Consider the following 22,447-nt stretch of genomic DNA (forward strand, 5'->3'; position numbering starts at 1 on the left):
TTTTTTTTTCTTTGGTATCGGTTGGTCGGCCAGTATTTTTTTATTTTTTTATTTTTAAGACGAACTATGTTCTGATACACTCTGAGACAGAGTGTGCTTATTCTAGCCTTCAGACCGTCCTGAGCAATAGATTTTTAAAAAATGTTACTTCGAAAGAAAAAGACAGCCAGCTACAGTTACAGCCAGCACACCACAGTTCTGAATGTGTGAGGGGGCGTAGAGGCGTCAACGCCAAAGACCAGAAACTTAAAGGGCACCAGGATCACTTTCTGTGTAAAAAAAAAAAAACGAAGATGGATGTATACATGGAATATAAGATAAATAACAGCAAGGTGGAGGAAAATATTAAGCAAAAACCAAGATGAAGCAACCATTTCTGCAGACTGAAGAGGGAGAGACAACTCTAACACCGGACTGCGGTCCCCTGGGCGACACTTTGGATCAGATCTCAGAGCGCTTTACAAGCCACTGCCAGAGTTTGCACCTCTTAAGAACCGACAGCATTAAACTTGTTCTGAAGTTCCCCTCTTCCACTCTTCCTTTTTAATTATAAAATACACTCCAAATAAATGTTCAAATACTCGACATGCCAAACCTAAGTTACACCATGCTTGGCATTAATGGTGCCTGGTGTTAGTAGCAAAATTCCTATGGGGTTTATTTGACATAATCAGAGTTAAGTGCCCACAAACACATGAAAACCACAGGGGAGTGGGATAAATACTGACCAATGCAACTCTGTCCAGGCCTCCAAAACAAAACAGTGTCATAGTAACAATGCTCACAGTCTCAGTAGCATCTTATTTAAAAAGAGTAATGCACTTTAAACAGCAGATCAAGAAGTAGATTACATATTATTCTAGTGCTTTCCAGTGATTAATCACTTGATATGTAGGCAAAATAGATACTTTTTGGAGAATACAATATGATTACACCAAGATATAACTCCATAAGGAAAATATATAAATATATATTTCTATAATGCAGATTCATTTTCACTGTATATGCGATCTGAAAGTGTTCATTACAATGCTTACATATAATTTGTACTTTTGTTGGAAAAAATATATTTCAGTTTGTGTATAAAGCTTATTAGACTGACAAATGTACACATATGGTTATCATACACTGCATATTCCATACACATTAAATGGGCCATATTTACAAAATTTACAAAATGGCCTTGCACCACCTGAATACAGGATAATAATAAAAAGACATTGGAGTAACACATTTTATATTTATGTCTCTGAGTAGATTTCTTTAAAGGGGTAGTTTTTTTCCCCAGGAGTTAGAAAATATATATTATTTCAGTTTTAGTGTAGTGTCTGTTATGGAGACATAGCATCACTGCATCATCTGCTCTGGAGTTATTTTTAGTGCCATCTTGCCATATCCACAAAGCACAAATGCCCCCAAAGCCAGCCATTCTAAAAGCAGCAGGTCGTCAGAAATTCCTGCAAATATCTAAAATATCCTTCATAGTACACAGAAGCTGCGTGGGCCAACAGAAAACATGCACCAACACTGATATAATATTGTGAGAAATCTAGAAATCTCTTTATGCATCGCCTTCTATATTTGCATTTTAGAAAAGTGCTGTAAATGGTAATACATATGCTACGAAATCCTTTACTGATACAGCCAAACTGCATCATCCAGAAAATAAAATGTGGTTTGATTGACACGTGCTTCATTCACACAGTTTAGGCACACACATTGTATGCTACATATAATTTGAATGCTAAATGATCTCCTTTTCCATAAATATATAAATGCCTTCGGTGGGGGGGAGCACAGACATAAATTAACACTTCTGTCCACATCTCCTTCAGTCAGAAGTTATATTAACAATTCCAGCCACAGAGACACCCAGTCAGCAATGTCTAAGATGGAAGAAAAGTAATTTGATTGCAAACACGCAAAGTGCCCATGACTTTGTTAAGCGGTTCAAGGCTTAAAGCCACACAGGAGTCATTGTGAAGGAGGGTTGAATGTATGGCACTAGTTCTAAATTTTAGGTGGGAAAATACATTCAGGATTCCTATAAAACCAGAAACAACAAACCCAGGACTCCCTCCCTAGCATCTACCCAGCACAGCTAATGTGTTTGCTCAATTAAACGTGTACTCCTGATACGACTGTTCTTCCCTCAGTGATGTCCCAGCAGCCTTTTGGGAACTGGTCTCAAAGAGGATTCTCTGGGTGATTTCCAGAACCTCGGTTCCAGTTTGGATTAATAATAGTTTTTTTTTTAAGTTTTTTTTTTTTTTACAAATCCACGTGGGAGAAATTTAATGGACTGATTCCCTTGACGCGCTTAAATAAAAGTCTGCACTTTTTTTCTTAAATACACCAGCGACTGGAAGTTTGCGCTTTGGCGAGGATTTGACGACAGAGGTTCCAAAAGGAATGTGCAAATGATTTTACAGCTTGTCTGTTAAAATCCACAAAATATGAGCCCGTGGATGAAAATAAAAAGGAACGTATACATAAATATGACATGCAAATATATACAATAGTCTGTTACATTTAAATAGTTTTTATAAACCTCTTAATACTGCTGAGAAATAACATCCTCAAACACGATAAAAAAAAAATGAATTGCCGTGTATTCCCATTGAGTTTTACATGAGAGAGCTGCAGTAGAAACGGAGTCATTTTCGCCGGCAGCAGAGTAGAAATCCTCATTAGCTTCATTAGCGTCTGGTGTACACCATATCTGAAGAGGAGAATAAAACGTAAAGTAAGTGTTATTGTAGTTGAATCCCCCAAAATGGTCATTAAGAGTTTGTGTCTAATTATATTAGCAAATGTGTACAGGTGGTGAACAGAGAAATGGGGACACAAAATAGTTTCATAAGCTAAGGGTTCTGTTGGGTCCATAATGGCGTGGGAAGCATTTGATTAGCATAGATTGGGTAAACTCATGCCCTTGGAAGGCCAGGTCAATGACAGCTGTTACAAAATGGCACTAATTGTCTTCACCCAACTAAAGCATTTCTATCCTTTTAGAGAAGGGTGTTTCACCCGATTAATACATTTCTGTCCTTTAGGGAAGGGTGTTTTTAGGGTCATTAAGTGACTTAAATTGGTGTTTCCATTTATTAGGTCACTTTATTGTCAATAATTAATAAATTCTCCATCGATTGAAAAAAGCTTTTTGTGAAGTAATACCACGGTGGAAGTATAACTGTGGCAATGACGGATTGCCACTAAAATTTGTGGCATCAACAATACGTAGATTTTTTTTTTTTTGTAAACATGACTTCATCAATCATGCATGTACTCTATAATGCACGCATTAAGTGTAATGGATGCTCTTTGCTGAAATGCGGACCGGGTCCCACAGGTCATTCGGCGATGGGCTGAGTGCAGTGGTTTCGGAGCCCAGAGCACGCACCTCTGTGGTAGTCGGGGTTGACGTTCTCGTAGATGGGGTACAGGGGGTTCTCCTGCTCGCTGCGAAGCTTCCTGGCCCTCAGGACGTCCCGCACGCACTGGTGGAGGTACGTGTACTGGCACTGCGTGGGGAAGAGGGGCACCGTGTTAAGGCCTAGCACTCCCGCACATCCCCCACACTCACCCCTCCATCTTCACTCCTTCATCATCACTCATTCACTCTTTATCAAACAGGGGCACCGTGTTAAGGCCTAGCACTCCCGCACATCCCCTACACTCACCCTTCCATCTTCACTCCTTCACCCTCACTCATTCACTGTTTATCAAACACGCGCCTACTTGTTTAATATGACCAGACTGTAGCGCTGATGCCTGTAGGGTCCCGCACTCTGAAGTGAAAGGCGTGGCATCCATTCATTCACGCAGTGCGTCTGTGAATCATTCACGCAGTGCGTCTGTGAATCATTCACGCAGTGCATCTGTGAATCATTCACGCGGTGCGTCTGTGAATCATTCACGCGGTGCTCTGTGAATCATTCACACGGTGCGTCTGTGAATCACCGGGCTTAATGGGGTGCGATGCTTCACCCAGACGTGCGCTTTGACGTTTACAGATTCTGAAAGTGACACTTTAATATCGCCTCATAAATAACATCTGAACCGTGGCAGCGGACTCTCCAATCTGCTTTCTGTCAGCGGCACTATTATGGGATGCTGAAACACCACGGCTGGGAAACAAGAACTGAAAAGCCAGTGAGTCAGACTGGGCTGAAACCTTTTGAGAGTGTCGGCGAAACGCCGTGAGAACGTTGGCGAAACGCCGTGAGAACGTTGGCGAAACGCTGCGAGAACGTTGGCGAAACGCTGTGAGAACATGGGCGAAACGCTGAGAGAACGTTGGCGAAACGCTGTGAGAACATGGGCGAAACGCTGAGAGAACGTTGGCGAAACGCTGTGAGAACATGGGCGAAACGCTGTGAGAACGTTGGCGAAACGCTGAGAGAACGCTGGCGAAACGCTGTGAGAACGTTGGCGTACGGCGGCGGCGGCCGCTCACCTCGGTCTGCACCATGTGGGAGCGGTGGAGCCGCAGGTCGAAGACGGCGCCGTAGATGTCCACCGTGTCCTTGGCGTCCAGCTGCTGCAGGACCCGGTCCAGAGCAATGAAGGTGCCCGTTCGCCCGACCCCAGCGCTGCGGGAGGGAGGGGGAGAGGGAGGGAGAGAGAGAGAGAGAGAGGGACACCACTCAGAATCACGCGCCTCTCACGTCCGACACACGTGCGCCGCAAAGCTAACGAGAACGTCACAAGGCCAGCCGAACCGAAACACTTCCTGTGTAGTTACTAACGGAACAGAAACAGAAACAGAAGAGACGGGGGTCTTGAAATCCTAGACCAGCGTTTAGTCAGGCTGCACGTCTGAATGTGTGCGACAGTACAGTGCCCTAATTGGCCAATTTAATTCAATTACCGCTGAATGAAGTCGCACTACGTTATTTATCAGGTGTTCTCGTCCAGTGGAAGAGAACATTGGGTCTGCCACAGACCCAGTTACCAAGTTACCAAAGCTCTGCTGAGTAACACAGATGGATGTAATAATATAATGCTAATGCAGGGTAATCATCTTTGCTGAAACCTTGCACTTCAACACTTTTTACGCCGCTTTTGAAGCCATTTTCCTTTTTTTTCCCTTTCATCACCGCCATTAGGAGGCGTTCTACACGGAAAAGTAACAGTGCAGTAATTCACTGTCATCCAGCCACAGCGCATCATAGATCTCCTGTGACCTATTTTAAGCACCATCGCAATCTGCCGTCAGAAAAAGGACAGGAGACACAGACATTTCTTATCCTCTGGAAACATCTTTTTTTCCCCCAAAGAAAGAGGAAGAGAAGGAGGCGAGGGATGACATTTAGGATGACCTCGGGAGTCAGAGGACGGGGCACGGCCTGAGGAGGGAGAGAGCTGGGGGGGGGGGGAGCTGCAGGCGTCGACGCACCCCTGCTCCTAAAACAACGCTGTGTGGCCTGCAGCGGTGCGCGTTTCCCATAATGCTCAGCGCAGAACTCACTGGGCAAAGTGGGGGAAATGCAGGGGGGGGGGGGCTCGAAGCTGAAAGGCTCCCCAGCTTTAAGTGGCTTTAAGTACTGAGTGCCTCCTCACTACTGTGTGAGAGCCTGAGGAATGGGGGGGGGGGCGTTCTAGGGGGTGTTTGCATGAGGGCGGTGTCCATGAGGAGCGGACACAGTAGAAATCTAATATAAAGAGAGTAAAATCATAAAGAAATCAGTGGGGTGGTAAATCCAATAATCCAACAAATGTGGGAGGGAGGGAGGGGGGGGAGGGAGGGGGGTTATAGCTTTTGGATATGAAAGTTTGGATATGAGGTGTTTAAATATTTATGCTCATCTGTGAAGGGCTGGTCATCTCTATCGCTCTCTCTCTCTCAAAAAGGCACACAAACCAACACACAAATACACACACACACGCGCACACACACACACAGGCCGGTTGAAGGGACACAGTGCGCGTGTGTGTGTGTGTGCGCGTGTACACGTGCGCACAAGTGTTAGAATGAGTGCCAGCCAAAATTAAACGAAACAAAAATCGACAAAACGAAACCAAAACATAAATAAATGAGCCATTGTATTTGCACAGGTGGCAGAGGTGAGTCCAGCCTACCTGCAGTGCACCACGGTGGCTCCGGACCCGGGGGTCCTGTTGATGTAGTCCCGCACCGTCCGCACGAACTGGATCAGCGACTGCGTGGTCTCCGGCACCCCGTGGTCCGGCCACACCGTGTAGTGGAACTGACGCACCACCTTGGAGTAGTTCAGCTGGTACTCCTGCAGGGGGCGATGTGATCGGCTTTGTGAAACCCTCCCCCTCGGTTCTCTCACCGATACACAGCACTGCTGCCAATCAGACGGCTTTTTCACCGGTCTACATTACGCAGTGATCAAGCTGGGGTCACTTTCCCGACACGCTATAGCAGACGAGTTCCTGGGACTGTCGTATCGTATCGTAACTGCTACATTTGGCTCGCGCGTCCCACACTCACGCTGAAGATCTTGAACTCTCGTATGGTCCACTCCGGCAGCTCCGACTCGGACAGCATTTGGACGATGAGGTCACCGTAGTACAGTGGGTCCTGGTCGAAAGGCCAGTAGTGATCGCACTTCACCTGAACGAGACAAAACACACACACACACACTTGGTCAGACAGCGGCTGGTTTCTTACTTACAGACACACAAAACCCCGCTGCTCTCAGAGAGAGACAGAGCGACCCTCCAGCACATTGTCTCCTGTTTTCTGCTGACCTTTCCCTCCCTGGCGAGCGTTTGAGACAAGAGCTGCCTCGGGGAGAGTGGCGTGGGGGCCATAAGGCCGAGAAAGCCCCCCCCCCCTTCCCACCTGCCCCCTTCACCCACCTCCCTGCCCCCTCCCTCCCTCCCTCCCTCCGTCCCCCAGTCTGCCTGTCCGTCTGTTGGCTCACCCGGCCTTTTTCCAGGCACTGCGTCACCATGACGATGTTGTGGACGTTCTGCTCCCACACCATCTTCCAGAAGTCGTCCTTGGTGCCCGGCAGGGGCCCCTGGGTGGCGATGTACTCCCGCCGGAAGCTGTTGCCCTGAAATGGCGGAAAGAGAGAGGTGGAGAGGGAGAGAGAGAGAGAGAGAGAGAGAGAGAGATGCCGTCCATTCCCTCGCCAAAAGCCCAAATTGTTCTGAACACAGGAGCAGGGGCAGCCTGAGCTTTAACAGCTCTTTAATAAACGTTTGAGCCCAATGCCTTTGGCAGGACCACAACCAAAAATGGGCATGTTCCTGTGTGAACCTGCTCCGACCGCTTCGGTCCACAGGGATTGATGGGCTTTCATTTATTAATGAGACTAAACGCAGTGATGGTCTCCAGCTGTGGCTCTTTGGAAGGCCCAAGCCTTGAACCTCTGTGTACCCCTGCCAGTCATTGCAGTCCATCGCTACGATTAGACTGAATGCCATCGTTAAGGACAGAAGGAGGGTTCTGCTAATGTGCTCAGTGCCACACGCCAGGCTCCTGGCTACCTAGGACTGCCCATCTGTCTCCACTGCCTGCACACCGTCCAATTACAGCTGCGGACAGACACAACACCCTCCAGACCTGGCTGAATCCTGAGCTGTGATTGGTCCACCACTAGCCCCTCCTCTTCTAAGCTTTTTTTCTCTTCACTATCACAAGCAGATGCTCAAGTATGTAAGAGAGGCTATTCCACCACCACATCTACAATATTTATTTTTAATTCTGTTGCAGCGATAGCTTTCATTTGTCATAATCCTGTTGGATTCGGGTTTCTCTTTGTGCTGTTGACACACACAAAAAAAAGCTACCATCTTAACTTGCTTTCTCACGGCCGCCATTTTGTTTTGTGCTACAAACTCTCTTGGTTGCAAAAGCATTGATGAGTGAAACTACACTAAATATGAGCCGAGCGACTGCTTGAATAATAAACAATGTCAGGTAAACGAAATAAGCGGCGAAAGACACCAATATCACTTCAGTACTGAAAATAAATAAATAAATAAATAAAATGACCAAAAAACGCCCTGGCCGTGTCAGCCTACCGGGACGTAGCTGGCGTTGATGTAGTCAGCACACGGGTCATCGTCCACGTGGGACAGCTTCACTCTGGTTGAGTCGTCTAGACGGGAGAGAGAGAGAGACGGGGGGGGTTAGCGAATCACGAGCGTCACACGCGACCGGATGGTTGAGTTTTCGGAAAGGCGACCCCCCCTCAAGGCGCAGGCGCCCGCGCACGGAGCCAGAATGGCCGACGGTGACGGTTTCTCGCTTCCTCAGACGACCGGGCTAGACCTCAGCGACTCATCTAAGACACGCCAAGAACGCAAATGTGGCGTCAAAAAAACAGACTGATGATATTCTGGGGAAGGAGAGCTCACTGGCATTCTTAAGAGCGTCCATCGGAGATGTCAGCAGCGTAAGCCTGCCGAACTTGTCAAAGTAAATCTACAAAAATTGCCGCGTCGGACGATCTGGAGCAACGGTGTGTAAAACTGGGGATCGATCATTAAAGATGGCGGCGTATCCACCGCCCGTACAGCCGCCCAAAATTTCACAAATCGCAATCTGCCAGACAAATATAATTAAAAGCCTAAAGCCTCCCTCTGGAGACGGCTGCTGTTGCCAGGACACGGGCGGTGTGATATTTCCCTGTGAAGATATTCTCAAACGATAACGGCATTCGTCTGCTGTGTCATAAGTGTGGGTGGGCTGCGGAGGGGGGTGGGGGGGGGGGAGGGGGGGCGCGACAGCACGCTCATGGCGGCCGTGCTTCCGATGGGCCGCGCCTCGCGCCTCGCTTTCCCCTGTCCCGGGGAGGTCGGATAGTTGCCATGACGACGGAGCGTCATTGCACACACGGGCGGTATGATGTCACTCACAGGGCAGTATGTTGTTGTAGCGGTTCTTGCCCCTGTTTTCGGGGAGGGTGGCGCAGTCGAGGGGCTGATTGCGTCCCACGTCCTTCAGGTCCTGAGAGAAGAGGGGGGCAGAATTTTTTTTTTAGGTGGGGGTGACCCTGACTCAGATGGGGAGGGGGGGGTGGGGTCAGAGGCACCACACTCTCAAAAGGACACGCTATAATCCAACAAACTTTTTGTGTTGCTATTGATAAATTTTGTGTCCAAGTTACTACTTACGTGTTGAAAATGTACAATTTACATGTTACAAAGGGAGACTTGTTAACACAGACTGTGTTGAAAGTAACACAAAATGTGTTGGCCTTAACTAAGGCATGGAGATTAGTTAAAAAAATAGACACAGTGGTTTTCAGAGTTCAGGTTGTGTGCATTTACCTCGTACTCCTCAGAAAGGAGGTAGTTGGAGTCGGCCTGGAGTTTGGTGAGGTGGTTCTCAAAGTTAGAGATTTTGATCGGGCTAAGAATGTGAAGAAAAAAAAAAAGGTTTTCTTTAAAAATGACACCAGTACATGAGACGGACAAATCACAAAAACATTCTTTGAAATGAATTCTTTTGAGGTGGTAAAAGGAAGTAGAAGGTGTACCTTGAAATGCGTCGATTGCTGAAATAGAAGAGATTTGCAGTTAGGTGACATTTTTCCCCATCAAGGCCATTTTGCTAATGCTAATACTTTCTCAAGCCTTCATCTCCCGCTCACACTCAGCTATCTGTCTCAGTTCAAATCCTGACTTCATTGCATCTGCACTGAATTGAGTGTCTCCATGGTAAAAAAAAAAAGCCTTTGTTGATTATGGACTGTGAAATTAAACATCACTAAAGTTATATGACAACATGAATTCATTGAAGAATGCTTCAGAGCATAAGCAACTCATCTTAACAGAGTAGCAGAACCGAGGTGGATGTGTCAGAGTTAATTTGAGTCCAGCACATAAAGAATTTCTGCACAACTGAACTGATCCAACCTGTCCATCAGAAGACGACAGGTGGGGGGTGTGAGCTCTTAACCCTTGGAAGAGCAGGTTTTTTAGTGTTCCAGAACTCCACTGCCTTCAGCTATCAGCAGCGACTGTGACATCAGCATTAGAATGTTCAGTTAAGATCATTCTAATCACACTAATCTGCAGGGTTAAGCCCCTCCTTTCTGCATCTCGGGTGATTATTTCTGTTACAGCCCCTCACACGTCGGGATTATTTGCAGGGGTAAAGCGACTCTTCCTCCGTCGCAGCGATTAGCGCCCCGGTTTTATCGCCCACGGCAACAAACTGGAGCGAGGCCGCAGAGATCGGTCTGAAACCCATGGGCAAAACCAGGCGGATGAACTTCCTGTGTGTAAACAAGGCTAAGCCCCATAATCCCCTGCGTTAAACATTCCAGTGAAGCTGCTCATTAGGTGATGAGATCTCACATTGGGGGGGGGGGGGGGCGCGGGGGGGGGGGACGGGGGGCAGGGGGACGGCTTCATGATTTTCACTTCCAAAACCCACCTGGTTTAATGTGATCTCAACATGCACTAACGATCACAAAGACACACCAGTACCAGAGACTAGCACCACTCAGATTCTGTGCATCTTCTAAGGACCGTTTGGCAATTTGTCACTAACAAGAGCACCTAAGCCGGTTCTTCGCAAATGCCATCGCTATGGCAACGGGGATTCTGGGCGGGAGCCCCTCACCTCCTGACGCCCATGTGCATCCCCGAGGACGGCCGCTCCCGCCGCACGCTCATCCTGACCACCGGCCGCTCCTGGACGCTCCTGCGGAGAGAGCCAATCAGAGAGGGCGATCAGCACCGCGGCGCACAGAGAGAGAGCCCCGGCGGCGGCGGCGCCGCTCGCCTCAGAGAACGTTCCGGAAGCTTCTCTCTCTTTCTTTCCGTCAACCCTTCAACCCTTGTGCGCCGCACCCCACTGCAGAAATGTGCGGCGAACGTGCCGAACTCCGTGCAGTTCTGAGCTGGGTAGTGCTGTGCTACTGTTACTAGCCAGCCTGAGCTAAGCTGAGAAGGTTAAAGGAAGTAATTCAGCTAGACTACATTCATATTTAACTCAATGATATATAAATGTAGCAAATAAATATGACAAATACAGATAAAAGAAAAATGAAATGGGATGTCATGTGACTGTAACAGCTAGTAATAACTATTTTATGTTTACCATAGCAGAATGAATCATATCACATCCAGTTATCAGAGTTTAAAATGGAGGGGCAGACGGTAAAATGGCTCAGAGTTTCCCGGTGTGTTTCTCAGTTGTGCACCTGGGTGCAGTTAAATGGGGTGTGTTTAAGTGCCCTGAGTCTGCAGCGGCGCCCCCCGGAGGGTGTGGTGGGTATCGATCGGCAGTGGAAGTGCATGGGCGTGTCCGGGGGGGGGGAGGGGGGCACTCACACTTTGCGGACCTTCTGCCTGCAGATCAGCAGGACGGTGACCCCCATCATCACCAGGATGAGGAACATTCCGGCGCTGATGCCCTCGATGACCCCGCCGAGGGGCTCTGTAAAAGCGCAAGGGGGTGGGGGGGGGGAGCAGGTGAACCGCCATCGCTTGCACACCACGCAACGCGGCGGAAAAACGCGCCACTGCGTCCTCCACCGACCGCTAAAAAGCCTTCTACTGCAGAACGGCTGCTGTGGAGCCCACTGAATTATGTGGTCAGAGAGTGGCCCATAAATGTGCCTGAGTGCTTCTGCCTTAAAAAAAACCACCCCGGTGGAGTACAAGGATAAAACCCGCATCCCACTTATATCAGTCGTTAATTTTAATGCCGTTAGTGTTTATTGTGCTTCCTGTTGCTAACAGCGCGTCAGGGCTTCCATGAGTCACGCTCTACAGCGGAGCTGCACAATCCAGAAAGTTCCAAAAAGTTCCAAAAGTAAAAGTCCCCCCCCCCCCCAGCAAAATTCCAGTCATCCGCATTTGCCAATTAGCACAACACGTCAGCCAGGTGGTGGAACTAATCAGTGAAATCAGCCGGCTGGGTTCACGGGTGGAGCGAACACAGGGCAGGACTTTTACTCTCTGACCCCATGCACATTCTACACTGCAAAAACCAATGAATAAGTCAAACTTAACAAGTGTTTTTAGTCTTACATTTAGACTTAAAAATCTATTTATTTTATTTATATTACAAAATGTATTTCTGCTAAATAAGACAAAAAAACTATGTGAGACTCATTTCAAGATTTGCCAATGGGGCAAAGCAGTTTCACTTGTCAAGCAACAAGTAACTTAAAATAAGGTAATATTTTCTACATGAGAAGAAAACAATAGATATTTGAAATCTCATTACAGGATTAAACACTTGTTAAAACAGACATGTTCTTAGCAGTGGAGCGCAGGCAGAGTGACAGTTGAGAGTCAGAGTTGCTAGGGGGAAGCTGAGGCTCACCTGCTTCTGTCACCAGCGGGAGAGACAGGTAGGTGTCCGTGAACAGCGGCTCGGGGAACTCCTGCTCCTCGTCGAACAGCTGGGTGAACGCGCGGATGCTGAGCCTGGAACGAGGAGGGGGAGAGCCCTGATGATGCTGCTCCGTCCTCAGAGCCAATGGCCGAACACACTGGCCCCCCAATCATACCAACCATTAGACCCATTAGTTAGGAAGAGCAACTTCCTCCACGGCCCAATTATTAGGACCTCCTCCTATGCTGAACCTGACCACCATCGCATAAGGTTCCTACAACATGGCGGTGGGCAATCCCAGTCCTGGGGGGCCGGTGTGTATGCAGGTTTCTCTTTCCGCTAATTACCCTGGCTAAATGAGCTGACTGGGCTGCGCACACCGACACCGGTTCACTCGTAGATTAGATCACGCTAAAGGTTTCACGCAGGAACACAGGATCGGTCTCCGGCTGTCATTCACGCGCTTATCCAGCTGAAACATCAGACGGCGCGAATGTTAGGGGCTGATTGAATAATCAAGGCCAGGAGTTGGCATGGAAACCAGAAACAGAAACAGATACAGCCCTCGCTGCCCACTTTTACTATAACGTGACCCGCAGTCCTACAGCCTCTGGGTCAGCGTGGATATGATTTGCCACGTGGAGAAAGTACCCTAACTAACTCTCTACATGACCACATTATTAGAACCTCCTCCTGCACTGAGCCCAACCGTCACATACGGTCCCCATGTGCGACCCGTGGCTCAGTGTGAGTGTGAGTCACAGTGGCACGTTGGGACGGTACCCTAACTAACTCTCTACATGACCACATCATTAGAACCTCCTCCTGCACTGAGCCCAAGCATCACATACGGTCCCCATGTGCGACCCGTGGCTCAGTGTGAGTGTGGTTCACAGTGGCACATTGAGAAGGTACCTGTACGCGGTCTTGGCTTTGAGGGGCCCGTCGCAGAAGGGGCCCCCGCTCTGCTCGGGCCCCTGGTCGCAGCGTCCCCCGAGGCTGTCCGTTTCGGCTCCCAGGTCGATCTCGAACCCCTGGTCGTCGCCGTTGGGCCCCTCCGCGCAGCGGCTGGGGAAGTAGCTGGTCTGGTAGGCCTTGACCGAGCTGTTCAGCCTGTACTCCTGGTAGGAGGGCAGCGGGTGGCGCTGTTCCGGCTGCAGGTCCTCCACGTCTGCGGTCGTGCGACAGTTAGCCCAGTTAGCCCGCTTCAAAAGCACGCACAGCCCCAAATGGAACTGACTGACACAAACCTGGTGACCTTTGAACTTTACCGTGCAACACACAGGAGAACGCATAGCACAGTACCTGGCAAGCAACTCTATAAAAAACCTCAAATATGAAAATGGCATTTTATCAGTAAGCTCAACATGCTGCAACCCAGTAAAATGTTTGGTGGTAAATAAAAAGTTTTAGAGTTGAATTAACAGTGGACATTTTACTGTGAAGGACTTGGACGGAGGGCGTGTTAGGAATTGAGGCTCGAGGCTGTTCGCTGAGCCAGGGCGTGTGTGTGGGGGGGGGGGGGGGGGGGGGGGGGGGGGGGGGGGGGGGGGGGGGTTGGGGGGCGTGTGGGGGGGTGGGCGACGGGGACGTACCGTCAGACTCCGCCACGATGACGGTGAAGAACTTGACGGCCCCGTTGACGTCGCTGAACCAGCTGCAGTTGAACCTGAAGGAGATGGTGGACTTGGTAATGCGGGCCGTCTTGTCGCTGACCCGGGTGCTGAGCGGCGGGAGGGGGGGGCCTGGAGGGGAAAAGACGAGGGGCGTCAGTCAACCGACAAAAAACGTGGGCCTGGGAGGCTTGCGTCTCCGGGCAAATACGTTAACAGCTGTAACGGAAATGCAAGCTCAAATTGGTTCGTTGAGACCAGTAGCAGCTTATCTCATCCGTGTTAGCTAGCTAGTCCCAAAAAAAGTTTGTATTGGTGAGCACATGTACAGGCTGGCTGTCTAGACTCAGGATTTATCACGACGCTCAGAGAACACAGAGATTTACATCTCCCCCATGTTCCTGCCATTTCCCCGGGTTTCGCATTGATATGCTCCCCGGCACGCCAGACTGCCAGTAAATGCACTGGCCCGCTGACGCACGTATGCGATGTAAATCACAGACAGAGCCGAAATGGCTCCCAGTCCGAGCATGAGGCCACACCGCCATTACTGTAAGTGGTAGAAGGATATTGCATCATGCGGTGTGCCAGTGATGTCTGGGGAAATTGGTTCTAGAGGCATGCCATACTTTACGCTCACTTTTTTTTTTTTTTCCCAGAACGGCTTAATTCATCTGAATTCAGGTGACGCATGGAAACAAATTCCTGTGGCAACAATTTCCCCTTCACAACACCCCCCTCCCCCCCGGGCACCCTGGTGCCACCTGCTATTTTAAATCCCATAATCCAACTTTTATTTCGGTGAGGGAGGACAGGATTGAACTGATCCAAATGACAAATATGTTACACTGCATAGGGGGATGAAAGCGATCGTCTCTGTCATCTGAGTGAGTTTGGAGGTCGAAGGTCGAAGGTCACAAGGTAACAGCGCGCAGTCGACACCAAAGTGCATTTGCAGGGCTCAATGCTCCAGCTGGACCGGTCGGGGGGGTTGGCTGGGCAGAAACATGTTGTATTGGTGAGTGTGGCTCCTCTCCAAAAAACCACGCTCCCATGCCCGGTCAAAAGTAAGCACTCTGCAGCCAGCTACTGCAGCAGCTGAAGCCGCCTCAGCGCACGGTGGAACATTCTGGAACGACTGTTGGATTTAGAGTCCTTATCCCGGCTAGAACCGGTGTCCAAAATCACAAGGCCATCACAGCCCGCCCACTGCGAGTGTGGACAAAGAAACAGCATTTCACAAAAACACTCTCACAGCGCTGTCAGGGTCGCGGAACTTGGAGGATCACTTTGTCACCTTCTTATAAATAAATCGCAGAATAATACTGAATCTAACAGAAATCTGCCTGCTTCTGAGAAAACGCAAAAAAAAAACAGTCCCAGTTCGGTTGCCACGGTGAGCACAGCCATCTGGAGGATTTACTGCTTACAGTTTATGGCACCCGGTCCACTTAACTAATTATATTTGTTCAAAACTACTTTCTCTTCCTCTCTGCCAAATTAGTGGCATTTGCGCTGTGGGAGTGGGGGAGGGCGAGGGGGGGGGGGTAAGGCTTGGCCGTGGGCCTGCTCCAATAAATCCGCCTGCTGCCTCTGAGATTTTGAGGCCCCCGCTCGATTTCTATTTCGGGGGATCTTTATTTAAAGGTGTTTTTGCATGGTGACTGTGCCCTGTGGATGTCCCGTCTCGTTCCAGAAACCCCCCCCCCCCCAACCCCCCCGCCCATAACTGCCAGGGAGCCCCGAATTCACCCAGGTGTTTCCGCCTGACTTAATCAGCATCCGGAACCTTCCGTACGGGCGCGGAGGGAGCAGCGCAGTGCTAACAAGCAGAGAGGCGGAGGAGCAGGTCTGTCTTCGCCAGCTCCTCCCCGGTGGCTGGCCTCGGGTTCGACTCCAGCGCTACCTACCACTCATTTATTATCCCCCGTGGACCAATGTCAAGCCTTTTCTTCACTTTTTTTTTTGTGTGAGTCACGTTGAGTCCGTGTTGTCCTAAATAAATGAATGCGGCAAAAGTTCTTCTTCTTCTGCTGTGCCAGATTCACACCCCCCCCCCCCGACTCTCCATCTCTCGTATCTCCTAAAATAAATCATGTTGACAGAACTGGAATAAAAAACCGCAGAAGCACTCTGCGAAACCGCCGATAAGGGCTTGAACTGCTGAGCATCCAGCGGAGGTCGGCCAGCCACGGTGCGTAAAAGCACACCTGATTTCCTTACCCCTCCTCGGACGGCTAGACGCACTTCAAAACGCTTCATCTTTATCTGCGTGTTCAATAAACGGTCTGAAAGAAGGTCTTGTCTGTCTGACAACCTGTCTACTTTTCTGCTTGGTGAATTAAACATTTCTGTAGTTCGTTCAGAAAAGGTACCATTAAGGGCAGGACACACAGGACAGCTTGTTCAGGGCAGATTTCTGTTAGATCCTATGAGGCCCTTGTGAATAATCAGCATATATGGCATCAATCAGAAAGCCAAACATGAACCTTCAGTGAATACGTCTAAAGAGAATGGAGCACTGTAGCTCTCAATCTTCCGCCATATTGATTTTGAGAGGGCCTCCATGTTAAACCTGTCTGGCTGGCTCGGTTTGGCTTCTGCCCTTTCTCCGTCAGTCAATGGTCTGGTGATTTCCAGACCTGGGTCAAATACGTATTTGCCTTGGATTCAAATACGTTTCTGTGCTCTGTTGATCTTGCCTGGTGTATCTGAGCCTGCCAAGGCGGGGTTTGTTTGCACTTTTTGAGAGTGTTTCATCTGTTCCAATACACCAGACAAGATCAGTAGAGCGTAGAAAAGTATTTGAATCCAAAACAAATACGTGTTTGACCCAGGTCTGGTGATTCCCAATCAGCTAGCAGGTCAAAATCAGGACCTTCCTCTACCCGGGGCTGGAGTAACGTGCGCTTGGGTGTACGTGTTTTTTCGATGGCGAGCGGCGAGAACCGGACGCCGCTACGCGCTTGGCGGCGGCGGCGGCGGCGGCGGGAACAGGACGACGCTACGCGCTACGCGCTCGGCGGCGGCGGCGGCGGCACTCACGGTCGATCATGGTGACCACGCTGTCCTCGGCGGCCTCGCTGGTCATGCTGTCGGAGATGACCTTGACGGCGACGGTGTAGCGGCGGTGCGGCTCCAGCTGGGCGATGCGGTAGCCGGTGCTGTCGCGGCCCGTGCGCCGCGAGTACACCAGCGTGCGCGCGTCCCGCCGCAGGCACTCGATGGTGTACGAGTCGAAGTCCGACTCCGGCGGGCTCCAGGAGCACGAGATGGCCGTCGAGCTCTGCGGCCGGCAGTGGATGTGCTGGATGCGCTCGGGCTCTGAGAGGAAAGGGGGGGGGGGGGGGGGGGGGGAACGGGAGGAGTTAGGGGCTGTCAATCAAGGGCCAGGTGGGCGGAGCCAAAGTACACCGTGGCGTAATGTCACTAATCGCTCTAGTCTAGAAGAGCCACCTGCTGTCAATCACAGCAAGGAGGAGTTGATGTTGCTACTCGCCCTAATTTAGGAGGAGAACAAGAGGCACAGCTATCAGACTGGGACAAGGGAACAAGCCAGCAAATGCAGAAACTTTCCAAACATTTTTGGGGCAACTATGTATTGCTCATTTACAAACCAGTTGGCCTCAGAAAGACGGCACATTTCAGATGGGTCAGTTCAGAATATTTTTGGTATCGTCTTCTGAGATTACTATCTAAAACCAAAGAGAATGACCTGGTTGATTATGATTACCCTCACTGAATTTGATTCGACTAACACCATTAGCCACCAGCATCGGCCAATGGCGGCTTCCGCAATGTCAACGAATAGCCTTTCCACGGTGGACAGCGCAATGCAGGCCTCCCAAGAGATCCAGCCATGGATGACACAACCTTTTCAGTTATGAGCAAAGCCTTTTCATCGCATTGACTCTCGACTGCCAAGGCGGCCATATTGAAGCCGTGATGTACGACCTTCATAAATGCGCAGCCGTGCGTCAGCAAAAAAATCACGAAAAAAAACCCTTCCTCCGTTAGAACTGCGTTCCAACTCTTCGGCTTGCAACTGGAATTAAAATACATCCGACTGGATGACTCACACGCAATTTCATTTAATTAAATTTCAGTCTTCGGGCCAAGAGGAAGCGAGCGAGAACGTTGATGCGGGACAGTTAAAAATGGCCGCCCTGACTCTTTCAAGCTGTTCTCTCCGAGCCGCGGGATAATCAATCTGTCATCTGCATGTTGCGCGGATGTAAAATATGCAGCGTTGATGAAGGCCATGGGAAATGGAGTCCTAAGGACGGGCGACATGTTCGCAAAAGCGAAAAATAGCCACGGCGCACGTGTCAAACCGCGTCTCCTTAAGAGTGTTGAGTAGAAAAGAGCTTATCGAGGATGTGCACTGTATACTTCTGTTTGCTTTTACCAAGGGATCTATTTTGGGCAGTAATATCACGATTTAAAAAAAAAAAAAAAACAATGATATGAACAAAAAAATTGAAGCAGAAAGCACAGACCACTTTGGTTCCTACAGGCAGGTCCATAAACATTTCCAGGGGTGGACAGACGGACAGCTCGCCCCCAGTAGACCCCTTCATCACTGGGGTCCACAAAAACCAAAGAAACCAGGTGAGGTTTCTGTGTAATCAACTGCTTCAACTGATCAATTAAGCACTGAGTAACAACAAAAAACCAGCAGACTTCGTGGCTCTCCAGAACCTGGGTTGGCCACCCCTGGCGTAGGCCTTCATTAATGATTGTGGTCAGTGGAAGGAAAAACTGGATCATTTATAAAACCAAAACTGTCCAACACACTTAATCGCAACATTCTTCAAATGGATTAATTGGCTGTCACATCAGTGAAATTATTTTCCCCCGTATGCCGTCTCTGTCCTTCGTGCTGAAAAGCATTTGTTTCGCCCCGAGATTTTCAAATGCGTACCCAAAGCACGTATACCTATAGACACGCAGTCGTCTACCCAAAAATAAGTATTTTATGGAAACCGTAAGTCTGGTGGAAAAAAAAAGTAAGAAAGACAACAGAATGGAAAAACTGAATTTCAATTATATTTATTCTCCGATGCCCTCTGTCTCTCTACGATCCTCCAGTCTTCTTGATGAATAAACCATGAGTCGTTTTCCATTACGTTTCCAGTGCATTGTGTGTATGGCTGCGCTACACGCTTAGCTCTGTCTATAACGAAGCCATTCTGCCGCTGCGGGCTCAGAGGCAGGTATGGAATATCAATAACTCCCCACAATTTGGCAAACAAGCCGATGGCGGAAGACAACAACATTTTTTTAAAAAGTACCGAGACCCTCGCCCCCCCAACCCCACCCCGCACACCCAGTCGCTCTTTTACTCAAACTCGCCCTGTGCCACCGGACGCCCGCGCCCCTTTTTTCCCCGAACAGCCAATCGTCGCCGAGCGATGTGATTAGGGGGGCCAATCGGTTGTCGGAGCTGTTACGAGTGTTTATTTCTGGAACGCACAACGACCAGAGTTTCATCGGATCACCGCGGCCCTGAGCGGATTCGTTACCGCGCGACGGAGCGGCCGGACCGCCGGCTGTCATTCCACACCGCTACTCCGCCGCGCGAAGCGCTGATCCACACCGCCAGGCTCGCCCGCACTGACGGCCAGTTACTGCCCTCTGCTGACCGTTTGGAGCAACAGCCACACAAAACAAGTGAACCGCCATGTAAGTAATGATTCTAATACAGTTCTGTGCTTCGGTATTATATTTTTGCACATCACTTTAGCAGTTAGCAGGAAGTTGCTGTGCTGCTTTGGTGTACCTACTGACATACTCTTCCAGCCCTGCTACTGTTCTGCTTCACGACCTGCTGTGGGTTCATTTGAATTTGGAATGTGAAATAAATCCAGCGTGACTTCTTCATGTTTTTATATCACCTTCACCGACAAGATTACTTTCCTATTTGCCCTGGGACGCTGAATGCTGCAGCTGATTTATGTGCAGCTGGGCACATTAAAAAAAATACACAAAGTTCACTTCCAAATGGCCCTAAGATCACCCATCCACACCATTCATTAAAATGGACCGAACCTCCGAACTCCGATCGAATTGAAACGGCCGCGCCCAGAACTGAGCCCACGCCCCCTCCCTGCGAGCTCCACCTACTTGTCCTGATGCTCTGGCTGATTGGCAGGCTGTAGGCGGGCTCCCCGGCCCCGGCCGCGCCCCCGCTGACTGTGCGGACGCTGAAGCGGTACAGGCGGCCGGGGTACAGGCCGCGCAGCGTGCGGGTGCTGGAGCCGGGGGCTTGGTACGGGTCGAAGACGGACAGCGGGTCCCGCGGCGCCCACTCCAGGGCGAAGTCGTCGTAGTCGGTGCCGGCCGGCGCCGTCCAGGTGATCTCCAGCGACGTGTTCGTCACCCCGCCGAACGACACCGAGGTGGGAGGCTTGGGAGCTGAGAGAGAGAGGGAGAGAGAGAGAGAGAGAGAGAGAGAGAGAGGGGGGGAGAGAGAGAGAGAGAGAGAGAGAGAGAGAGAGAGAGAGAGAGAGAGAGAGAGAGAGAGAGAGAGAGACAGAGACAGAGACAGAGACAGAGACAGAGAGAGAGAGAGAGAGAGAGAGAGAGAGAGAGAGCGAGAGGGAGAGAGACAGAGACAGAGAGGGAGAGGGAGAGGGAGAGGGAGAGAGAGAGAGAGAGAGAGAGAGAGAGAGAGAGAGAGATACTCAGCCTCATAGCCATGTTTTTTCAATCATAAAAGTGTAAGAGTTTTTTATAGTGTTATTTTTACATTATAATTCACAGTGTTCCTAAAAGTGTGTCGTGTAAGTCTTTTATAGTGTCATACATTATAATTCACCGTGTTTATAAAAGTGTGTGTTGTATAAGTCCTTTATGGTGTTATACATTATAATCCACCGTGTTTATCAAAGTGTATGTTGTATAATTGACACTGTTTATCAAAGTGTATCTGATTGGGCCTTTCTAAACACAGTATATAACTCATTCAGTTGCGGTTGCAGATGGGCCCGGCGGGTCATGTGCTTTAAACGAGGCGACCCGGTCGTTTCGATGCGGTCGGAGTGAATCGGCGATGCCGGTCGAGCTCACCGGTCCTCCCGGCGACGGTGGCGGCGTTGACCAGCTCGCCGCTGCGGGTGAGCACCACGGCGGTGTACAGCCGCCCCGGCACCAGGCCCGGGAACTCGTGCTCCGTCTGCTCCGCCCCCAGCTGCCCCTCGGCCTGCTGGGAGCCGTCCGGGTTCCGGAGCGACACCAGGTACCCGCCCACCTCGCCCGGCGCCTGCTCCCAGCTCAGCCACAGCCTGTCGCTATGGTTACGGTTCTGCGCCGACAACCCGGTCACCGAAGCGGGAACTGCCAGAGACACAGGAAAACCACCAGCACTATTATTAATACTTCACCACTGTTATTATGCTTTATTATCAATATCTTATCACTGTTATTATGCACTATTATCAATATCTTATCACTGTTATTATGCAATATCACTACTTTACCCACTGTTATTATGCATTATTATCAATATCTTATCATTGTTATTATGCAATATTATCAATATCTTATCACTGTTATTATGCATTATTATCAATATCTTATCACTGTTACTATGCAATATCACTACTTTCCCACTGTTATTATGCATTATTATCAATATCTTATCATTGTTATTATGCAATATCACTACTTTACCCACTGTTATTATGCATTATTATCAATACTTCACCACTGTTATTATGCATAATTTTAAATATTTTTCACAATTCTTATTATGCATTGTTATTTCTTTGTCAATATTATTACCTATTATTACAATGTCTTAATCATTATCGTTATGCATTATTATAAAAATCTGCATTCCTCTCTTCTGAGAATATATAATGCAGGATCATTTCAATAATGACAGAGATTGAAAATACACGTATTACACGTCTGTACATGCTGTCTTTCATTAAATTGTTCAATTCTGTAGAAGGATAGGCTTGGATAATGTGATTATCACAAAGATAATGTTTATGAAGATCGAAAAATGTTCAAGAAATAAACTTCCGATTGAAAAAAGTCAAAATCTGCCAACCATACATAATTAATAAATATCCAGACACAACATCCTGAACACTGTTATGTATAATATGAATAATTTACAAGTGAAAAAATTGAGAGTTATTCCACATTATTAAAGGACAGCATAAATAAATAAAAGGAAATGATGCATGAGATTTATTTGCATTTAGATTGTACCTGCTCGGCTATGAAATTGCATATTGTACATTGTAGCTCAACAATGCAGCGAAAAACCAATATCTCACATTCGATAAGCAACTGCCGACTGCCGTTTCCCCCTCAATTTTTATTTCTATGACTTTGAAAAGAAAAGAAAAAGAACTTTCTATTAGCTTCAAAGTCATGCAGAGTGAACTGTGAACTAAAAACACACTCACAAGAACCTGAGAGAGGTCTCTGTGGTATTCAGTTCAGGTGTTCAACTGGGAAGCAAAGCCTTTAAAGGGACAGTTCACATTTACGGACCCAGATCCGATGAGTTTCTCACCTCAAATGCTATAATAAA

General features: G+C 48.8%; 1 protein-coding gene across 4 annotated transcripts in view; it reads right to left on the bottom strand.

Moving 5' to 3' along the window:
* Positions 1–139: 139 nt before the first annotated feature.
* LOC118218847 (receptor-type tyrosine-protein phosphatase beta-like) overlaps positions 140–22,447 on the bottom strand; it is a 49,140-nt gene continuing 26,832 nt past the window's right edge. For all 4 annotated transcript variants that reach the window (XM_035401581.1, XM_035401580.1, XM_035401579.1 and 1 more), the window contains 18 exons: positions 20,968–21,234; positions 20,023–20,313; positions 16,942–17,220; positions 13,879–14,028; positions 13,199–13,454; positions 12,272–12,375; positions 11,272–11,377; positions 10,559–10,639; positions 9,468–9,485; positions 9,259–9,340; positions 8,845–8,935; positions 8,008–8,084; positions 6,900–7,034; positions 6,464–6,586; positions 6,085–6,248; positions 4,460–4,595; positions 3,404–3,524; positions 140–2,722 (listed from right to left, as the gene is read on the bottom strand). In XM_035401581.1, the coding sequence (XP_035257472.1) occupies positions 2,700–2,722; positions 3,404–3,524; positions 4,460–4,595; positions 6,085–6,248; positions 6,464–6,586; positions 6,900–7,034; positions 8,008–8,084; positions 8,845–8,935; positions 9,259–9,340; positions 9,468–9,485; positions 10,559–10,639; positions 11,272–11,377; positions 12,272–12,375; positions 13,199–13,454; positions 13,879–14,028; positions 16,942–17,220; positions 20,023–20,313; positions 20,968–21,234 (2,504 nt within the window). In that variant the 3' untranslated portion in view covers positions 140–2,699. The remainder of the gene's footprint in view (positions 2,723–3,403; positions 3,525–4,459; positions 4,596–6,084; positions 6,249–6,463; positions 6,587–6,899; positions 7,035–8,007; positions 8,085–8,844; positions 8,936–9,258; positions 9,341–9,467; positions 9,486–10,558; positions 10,640–11,271; positions 11,378–12,271; positions 12,376–13,198; positions 13,455–13,878; positions 14,029–16,941; positions 17,221–20,022; positions 20,314–20,967; positions 21,235–22,447) is intronic.

The sequence above is a fragment of the Anguilla anguilla genome, chromosome 19, assembly GCF_013347855.1.
Source record: "Anguilla anguilla isolate fAngAng1 chromosome 19, fAngAng1.pri, whole genome shotgun sequence".
NCBI lineage: Eukaryota > Metazoa > Chordata > Actinopteri > Anguilliformes > Anguillidae > Anguilla > Anguilla anguilla.